We start from the raw sequence: 8,486 nt of genomic DNA on the forward strand, positions 1-8,486 counted from the left end.
AAATAAACATTTTAAAAAATCCCTTTTAGGGCACCTGGGTGACTCAGTAAGTTTAGTGTACAACTCTTGATTTCGGCTCAGGTCATGAGCTCCTGGTTGGTGAGTTCGAGCCCCACATCAGGCTCTGCGCAGCCAGTGCAGAGCCTGCTTGGGGTTCTTTCTCTCCCTCTCTCTGCCCATCCGCTGCTCACTCTCTCTCTAAAAAAATAAATAAATACACTGAGGGAGAAGCAGGGGGACCGGGATTTTCTTCATCCTTCAAACACAGCTGTATTGAGATCAGATCACTTGGAACACCCAGGAAATCAATCTGTGGAGTGGCAGAAGGCTCTCCACGGGTGGAGAGAGACAGCTTGGCAGGATCAAGGTGCGTGTATGTGAATTGGGGGAGACAAAATGGCACAGGCATGGAGGGGAGGGAACCCCTTCTGTGGAGAGACAAAAGGGAGAGAAAGAGAGACGGGCTGTGAAACCTCTCCGGACCATGGACTCGGGAATGAGAATACAGCGAGTGCCAGTTTCTATTCTGCAAACAGGCTTAGGAGCTGAAACTCAGAGGTTTCAAAAGTGCCCTATTTTTTCCGGAGTGAAGCCGGAGCCGTGTGCACGCACCTGGAGGGGAAGGAGCCGGCCCCGAAGCGCTGTGGCCATCCCAGGGGAGCACCGGGAGAGAACAGTCCCCTTCCTCGAGTACCGTGCGAAGAGGGTTTATTGCCTCCCTAAGAGCAAAAGACCCGGCAGGCGCCAGCCAAAGGCGTTTTACTGGCAGGGCTGAGTGGCACTACACCAGAACAGGGACCGTGCGGCGCGGGATTCTTCAAGACATCGGGTTTTGAATCGCAGCCGAGCGCCTAGGAGGAGCAGGAGACTGTGGAGCAGGACAAGCTGACCGCCCGCGCTGCTCTGTGAGGGCTGCCTGAACAGCGTGGTCCGAGACACCGGGTCTGGGGAGGAAAGACTGGGGTGTCACCATTTTTCTCCCCAACACCAACACGGCTTCAGGGAGCAGCACAACGGCCCCCAGGGCCGCTTACACCAAACCCCACCCCTCTGTGTCTGGTGACTGCTTATCTACTGGAGGAACACTGACACTGGGTGAACCAGAGGGCCTCTCTTCCAGGCCATCATAGCCACTGGTCCCAGGCACCAACAAGACGACTGTTTTTTTGTCTGTTTTTGTCTGTTTGTTCTTTTCTTCTCTTTTTTTCCTTCTACCCTCTCCTTTTTTTCTTTTGGAATCAGGCTCATAGTTTCTGATTTGTTTTTGGTCAATTCTTATTTTATACACACACACACACACACACACTTTTTTGTTTTGTTTGTTTAATCCGGCATTTTCACTCTATTCTTTCTACACCTTTTCTATCTCTTCTTTAATTTCCTTTCTCTTTCTCAGGATTTAGCCTTATAGTTTTTTTCCTTTGCTTGGTTTTTTTCCCTTTTCATTCTTCTCTTTGAATGGGATCAGGCTTCCCCCCCTTTCCTTTTTTTTCAGGGTTACTTCAATGAACAAATGAAAACACACCCGGTGGAAAGTCCAAACATTCCACCACTACAAGCAAGGAGGAGCTTTGCAGAGGACTGACCAGTGGGACAGAGCAGCGAAATACACAACAGAGTGCACACAACACACGCCATAACACTTCGTGAAGTGCCAGGCCCTGAACAGTGTATGACCCCCTTTTTAATATAGTAGTTCTTCCACATAACGAGCTATTAAAAACATGCAAAAGACAGAAACTTAGCCAAAATGGCAAAACAGAAGAATCCTCCTCAAAAAAAAAATTCAGGAAGAAATCACAGCCAGAGAATTGCAAAACATATATAAAAAATACATGTGAACAAGAATTTAGAATCACAGTCTTAAGACTAATAGCTGGGCTTGAAAAAACATAGAAGACAGCAGAGAATCTCTTGCTGCAGAGATCAAAGACCTAACAAATAGTTATAATGAATTAAGAAATGCTATACACGAGATGCAAAAGAAGCCAGATACAGTGACATGGAGGATGGAAGGAGTAGAGGAGAATATAGGTGAAAAAGAAGATAAAATTACAGAAAATGATGAAGCTAAAAACAGAGGGAAAGGAAATTACTAGATCATGAAGGGGAGAATTAGAGAGCTAAATGATTCCATAAAACAAAACAGTATCCTTATCATAGGAGTTCCAGAAGAAAAAGAGTGAGAGAAAGGGGCAGAAGGTTTATTGCACAAATTACAACTGAGAACTTCCCTAATCTGGGGAAGGGAACAGGCATCCAAGTCCAAGAGGCACAGAGAACTCCCTTCAAAATCAACAAAAACAGGTCAACACCATGACGTATCATAGACAATCTGGCAAAACACAAAGTTAGAGAATTCTGAAAGCAGTTAGGGACAAACAGGCCTTAACCTACAAGGGTAGACACATAAGGGTAGTAGCCGACCTGTCCATGGAGATTTGGCAGGTCGTAAGGGAGTTGCAGGAAATATTCAATGTGATGAACAGGAAAAACATGCGCCAAGAATCCTTCATCCAGCAAGGCTGTCATTCAGAAGAGAAGGACAGATAAACAACAAAGCAGAAAAGAGTATCCAACTGGAAAAAGACAGTCTCTTCAGCAAATGGTGCCGGGAGAACTGGACAGCAACATGCAGAAGAATGAAACTGGACCACTTTTCTTACACCATACACCAAAATAAATTCAAAACGGATGAAAGACCTAAATGTGAGACAGGAAACCATCAAAATCCTACAGGAGAAAACAGGCAGCACCTCTTTGACCTCGGCCACAGCAACTTCTTACTTGACATGTCACAGAAGGCAAGGGAAATAAAAGCAAAAATGAAATACTGGGACCACATCAAGATAAAAAACTTCTGCTCGGCAAAGGACAATCAACTAAACTAAAAGGCAATCTGATGGAATAGGAGAAGATATTTGCAAATGACATACTGGATAAAGGGTAGTATCTAAAATCTATAAAGAACTTATCAAACTCAACACCCGAAAAATAAATAATCCAGTGAAGAAACGGGCAGAAGACATGAACATTTTTCCAAAGACATCCAGATGGCAAACAGACAAATGAAAAGATGCTCAACATCACTCATCATCAGGGAAATACAAATCAAAACCACAGGGAGATATCACCTCACACCTGTCAGAATGGCTAAAGGTAACAACTCAGGAAACAACAGATGCTGGTGAGGATGTGATGAAAGGGGAACCCTCTTGCACTGCTGGTGGGAATGCAGACTGGTGTGCAGCCACTTTCAAAAACAGTGTGGAGGTTCTTTAAAAAATTACAAATAGAGGGGGGCCTGCGTGGCTCAGCGGGTTAAACGTCCGACTTCAGCTCAGGTCATGATCTCATGATTCGTGGGTTCAAGCCCCACGTCGGGCTCTGTGCTGACAGCTCAGAGCCTGGAGCCTGCTTCAGATTCTGTGTCTCCCTCTCTCTCTGTCCCCCCCCCCCACACTCACACTCTGTCTCTCTCTCAAAAATAAACGTTCAAAAGATTTTTTTAATTATAAATAGAACTACCCTACAACCCAGCAATAGCACTACTAGGAATTTATCTAATGGACACAGGAGTGCTGAATCGAAGGGGCATTTGCACCCCAATGTTTATAGCAGCACTTTCAACAATAGCCAAATTATGGAAAGAGCCCAAATGTCCCATCAACTGATGAATGGATTAAGATGTGGTATTTATATAATGGACTACTACTTAGCAATGGAAAAGAATGAAATCTTGCCATTTGCAACAACATAGATGGAACTAGAGGGTATTGTGTTACACAAAATAAGTCAGTTAGAAAGACAGATATCACATGATTTCACTCATAAGTGGAATTTGAGAAGCTTAACAGATAATCATAGGGGAAGGGAAAGAAAAGTAAGATAAAAACAGAGAGGGAGGAAAATCATAAGAGGCTCTTAAATGAAGAGAATAAACTGAGGGTTGATGGGGGTGGGGTAAATGGGTGATGGGCATTGAGGAGGGCACTTGTTGGGATGAGCACTGGGTGTCACATGCAAGTGATGAATCACCGGGTTCTACTCCTGAAACCAAGACTACACAGTATGCTAACTAACTTGAAAATAAATAAATAAATACACAAATAGATTTAAAAAAAATTTTTTTTTAAAGCCCTTTGTAAGGCTAACATGTGACATGCAATCTGCTGTTATGCTGAGAAAAAATAATTCAAAATAATATAAACACATTTGTTTTAATACTGAGCCCTTCTGTGAATAGGAAATTAGCACCCCCATGAATTACAATTTAAAAAGAACAATTAATAAGTTAAGATCCACTAACAACATATTTTAATCATTAGGTAGGTTCAATGTTTTTAAATGTTAAGGGGTAGAATAGCATAAATCACAAGATGAAAAATGTGAGCTATACTTAAAGTTCTTCACTTAACAAAAATTTTTACAATAGTCTCTGGATTTAAACAAATGTTACAGTTTAAAAGTATATTTTCAAGTCACTTACTCTGGTTCTGGATTCTTTGGAGAAAGTCCCCATACTTCAGGAGCTCCCAATTCTCCAATCCTCTCTCTCTCACTTAATCTCCTAGAAGATACAGGCATACAAATTATTAACTCCATGGCCAAACTGTCTCCTAAATCGATAATCAATTCAAAGGGGTCCAGTTAAGTTCTATTTTCCCTTTACGTTTTAAAATTTAAATTAATAAATTAAGTGTAAACTCAACATTTATGATCTCATGTTCTTGACAGTACTATTAAATGGTACAGACTATAGAGAGCCTGAGAGTCCAGGCCAGACAGCCTAAAAGACTGTCAAGTGCATCTGTTCAACCTCATGTATGACACAGCTCCTAACTGCTCATTTCATCTTCTGCAATAGTGGCACAAACAGTTTTCTATTTGGAAATAACTTCTTTGTTTATACACATTTATGAGAGTAAAGAGCAGTCTCTACTTTTGATTTAATCAAACCCATGTTCAGAAACTCAGGAATTAATAAAGAAAATAAAAATGAAGCATTAGAAATAGAAAATAAAGAGAGCTCTGAAAGTGAAAGAAAAGTTTTATTTTGACTAAAACTGTCCTCAATGCGATACGGGGTTTGTTTTCTCTATTTTCCCTTTAGTTCCTTTTTGGAAAAGGGATATATCCTCCATCTACTCTTGGAGGACATGAAAAAAATTTTTATGCTGTGGTTCCTTTTAGTTTTGCTCATAAACAAACAAACACAAAAAACTAAGGCTCAATTCCTCAAAGTTTAGCTGCTTGTGACTCCATTTGTTAAAAAAGACAAAAAACAAACTTTTACAAAATAAATTGATTTGATTGCTTGACTATACTAGTTTTTACATCTTTATTCAGGGGAAAAGGTATTATAATCATGCAGAATTAGACTCAGGTTTCCCTTTTGAAGAAACAGCCTAAAAGGGTCATACTTAGGGGCGCATGGGTGGCTCAGTCGGTTGGGCATCCAACTTCAGCTCAGTCATGATCTCACGGTCAGTGAGTTTGAACCCCGCACCGGGCTCTGTGCTGACAGCTCAGAGCCTGGGGCCTACTTCGGATTCTGTGTCTCCCTCTGTCTCTGCTCCTCCTCTGCTCACTCTGTCTCTCAGAAATGAATAAACGTTAAAAAAAAAATTAAAAGGGTCATATATAACCTAACTTGGAATATATGCATACAGGGGGAAGAATGACACGCTGTAGGAGCAGTCAAGTTCTCATCCCCACTGCCACCAGCTTCATCTGTACTCTTAAGATAAATTATTCATCTCCTGGGGCGCCTGGGTGGCGCAGTCGGTTAAGCGTCCGACTTCAGCCAGGTCACGATCTCGCGGTCCGTGAGTTCAAGCCCCGCGTCAGGCTCTGGGCTGATGGCTCAGAGCCTGGAGTCTGTTTCCGATTCTGTGTCTCCCTCTCTCTCTGCCCCTCCCCCGTTCATGCTCTGTCTCTCTCTGTCCCAAAAATAAATAAACGTTGAAAAAAAATTAAAAAAAAGAGATAAGTTATTCATCTCCTAAGTGTACAAATGCAAATTTCATCCAAGAAGTTCTGACATCTTTTGGTGAGGGTTGTCCGGTAAGAAGCTGGTTGCTTTCTGACTAACACAGCCAGGAGATAACTTGCTGACAAATTTAATTTGGAGAGGGAGGTCTCCAACCTAAGTCAGTACTGTTTTTATCATTTCTGCTTCCATGCAGGAAACTCTAAGACCTAACACTCAACGACTATTTATTAGGTTCCAGGCACTAAATCATTACAACAACTCTAAAAGCCTTGGCACTAATTTTATCCTTTTTTAAATGGTTAAGAAATAAAGCTCAGGGAAGTTAAGAAACGTGCTCAAGGTTACACAACTATTAAGCAGCAAAACGGGGCTTCAATTCAAAAAAAAAAAAAAACCCAAAATGTGTGTGGATAAAAGGGAACACTGCTTATAAAGATAATCAAAGTTAATAATAATAATAATAATAATAATAATAATAATAATAATAAAGCAGAGCTTCAAACTCAGGCAGTCTGATCCTGGAGCCTGTCCTCTTCATCAATGCTTTATTACTTCCCATTCTTGGAAGAAAAAGATTTATGGAGACCTCTCCCCGCGGTCGGAACCTTAACCTCCTCCTCAATGCCTGTGAAACTTTTCAATTTCTTTTCCAACACAGTACAGGTAAAGCACTTAATATAGTGCCTGGCATAACTTAACAGTCAATAAGCATCAGCTATGAATTATAACCTTTTTTCCTTTCTCTTTCTCAAACGATTCACTTTCCCTCTCCAATACTCACTCTCCTGAGAGGACACTTGATTTCGCCCTGACCCCGTTTTTCATGGCCAAACTAGAAACCATTTAACAAGACCCTTTTCAGTGTAGCCTAATCAACAGTTCCGCCGATCACTTTCCCTACATGCAATCGTCTCAGTCTCAGAGGTTTTTCTCCTCTCCGAGATAAACTCTTTGACCTCAAAGCTTTCCCACCTCTCCGCTAAACGTTTCCGCTTCCACATCCCGTTATCACCTCCAACCCGTCCCATCATTCAACGAGCAATGGTTCTGCGCCTACAAAGTGCTAGGCACTCTGCTAACTTTGTGATCAACAAAACGGGGCCGTTCTATTCCATGAGCTCAACCCAGTGCCAAATGAAAGCCCGCTCCACGGGGGCACCTGGATGGCTCAGTCCGTTAAGGCTTCGGCCCCGCTCGCGAGTTTGAGCCCCACGCATCCCGCCGCCTGCCGTCAGCCCGCACGGAGCCCCGTTCAGGTCCTCTTTCTCCCAGTCTCTGCCCCTCCCTTCACTCGCGCCCGCGCGCGCGCTCTCTCTCTCTCTCCGGCTCAGAAGTAAACATTTACAAAAGAAAAAAAAAAAGCATGCTTTACACGTAATAATGACAAAACCAAGTAAATACTGTAATCCCGTTAGGTCTGAGGCTCTGCACAGCAGCGCTGCACGCCAGGAGCCAGAGGTAGGAGACACCAGGGCGCTGAATGAAGGGGCCGCGGGGAGGGGCGAAAACCGAAGGGAAGAAAAGGGAGAAAAAAGGCGTCGTGGTGGGTGGACAGAAGGGACGGAAACGGGCGCCAGGCAGGCAGAGAGTGAACTGCGGACAGTCAGAAGGGGGAGGGGGGGGCGAACCGAAAGTCCGACTCCGGAGGCAGGTGGGCTCCCGCAAGAGAAGGCGTGCCCGTGTCACTCACTTTTGCCGCAGGCTCTCCTCCCTCTCCTTGTCCAGAAGGCTAGGCCACGGCTTGTCGCTCCCGTAGGGGCGTGAGTAGCCGCCATAATACGCGGTCGATGAGGCCGAAGTGAAGAGGCTGCCCCGCGGCGCCGAGGGCCGCTCTCGGGAGCGTGACCGCGAGCGGGATCGGTAAGACTGGTTTCGGGACCCTTGGCTGAAGCCACCTAGCTGATGGCTGACACCATTCCGGTCCCCAGACCGAGAGCAAGAGTGCGAGCGAGAGCTCGAGCGGGAGCGGCGGCCCCGCGGGGAGCGGGCGGATTTGCTGGGCTTAGGGCTCTTGGACAAACTGCGACGCTTCCCCCCAAAGCCCGAGGCCTCCCCCTCCGGGCTGCGCGAACGCGACACCGGAGCCATCGCCGCCGCCGGGTTCCTCGAGCCGCCGGGTCCCCCGAGCCGCCGGGTCCCCTCAGCCGCTAGAGAAGGGAGCGCTCTCGCGAGCTAAGGGAGATCTCGGTTGCTTCGGATCCCAGAGCCCGCCGTCGCGCCACCACCGAATGTGAGGAAACCTTGGAAACAGTTCCGGGTACGTCGGCAAATCCCTTCCCCCGACCTAGGTGGTTCTGCCTTCGGGACAGGATGTGTGTATAGGTATAATGAAGCCGGTGGGGCAACCGGATCCACCTATCCTTCCGGTCCCGGGTGAAGCGGCTCAAATCTAAACCGGACTAGAGACCTTGTCTTTTCTTCAGCCTCGAATCGAAATACTTGAAGGGAAGGACGAGAGGCCCCAGGAGACAGTCCACTGAGCAGCCGTATG

The 8,486-nt window shown here is 45.2% G+C and overlaps 1 protein-coding gene across 1 annotated transcript in view; it reads right to left on the reverse strand.

The window, feature by feature from the left end:
• The window catches only part of NKAP (NFKB activating protein), a 27,307-nt gene extending 19,036 nt beyond the window's left edge, over positions 1–8,271 (reverse strand). The window contains exons 1-2 of the mRNA XM_027054404.2: positions 7,686–8,271; positions 4,490–4,570 (exon numbers count right to left, since the gene is read on the reverse strand). Coding sequence (XP_026910205.1) covers positions 4,490–4,570; positions 7,686–8,083 — 479 coding nt within the window. The 5' untranslated portion in view covers positions 8,084–8,271. The remainder of the gene's footprint in view (positions 1–4,489; positions 4,571–7,685) is intronic.
• Positions 8,272–8,486: the final 215 nt, after the last annotated feature.

The sequence above is a fragment of the Acinonyx jubatus genome, chromosome X (genome assembly GCF_027475565.1).
Source record: "Acinonyx jubatus isolate Ajub_Pintada_27869175 chromosome X, VMU_Ajub_asm_v1.0, whole genome shotgun sequence".
NCBI classification, from domain to species: Eukaryota; Metazoa; Chordata; class Mammalia; order Carnivora; family Felidae; genus Acinonyx; species Acinonyx jubatus.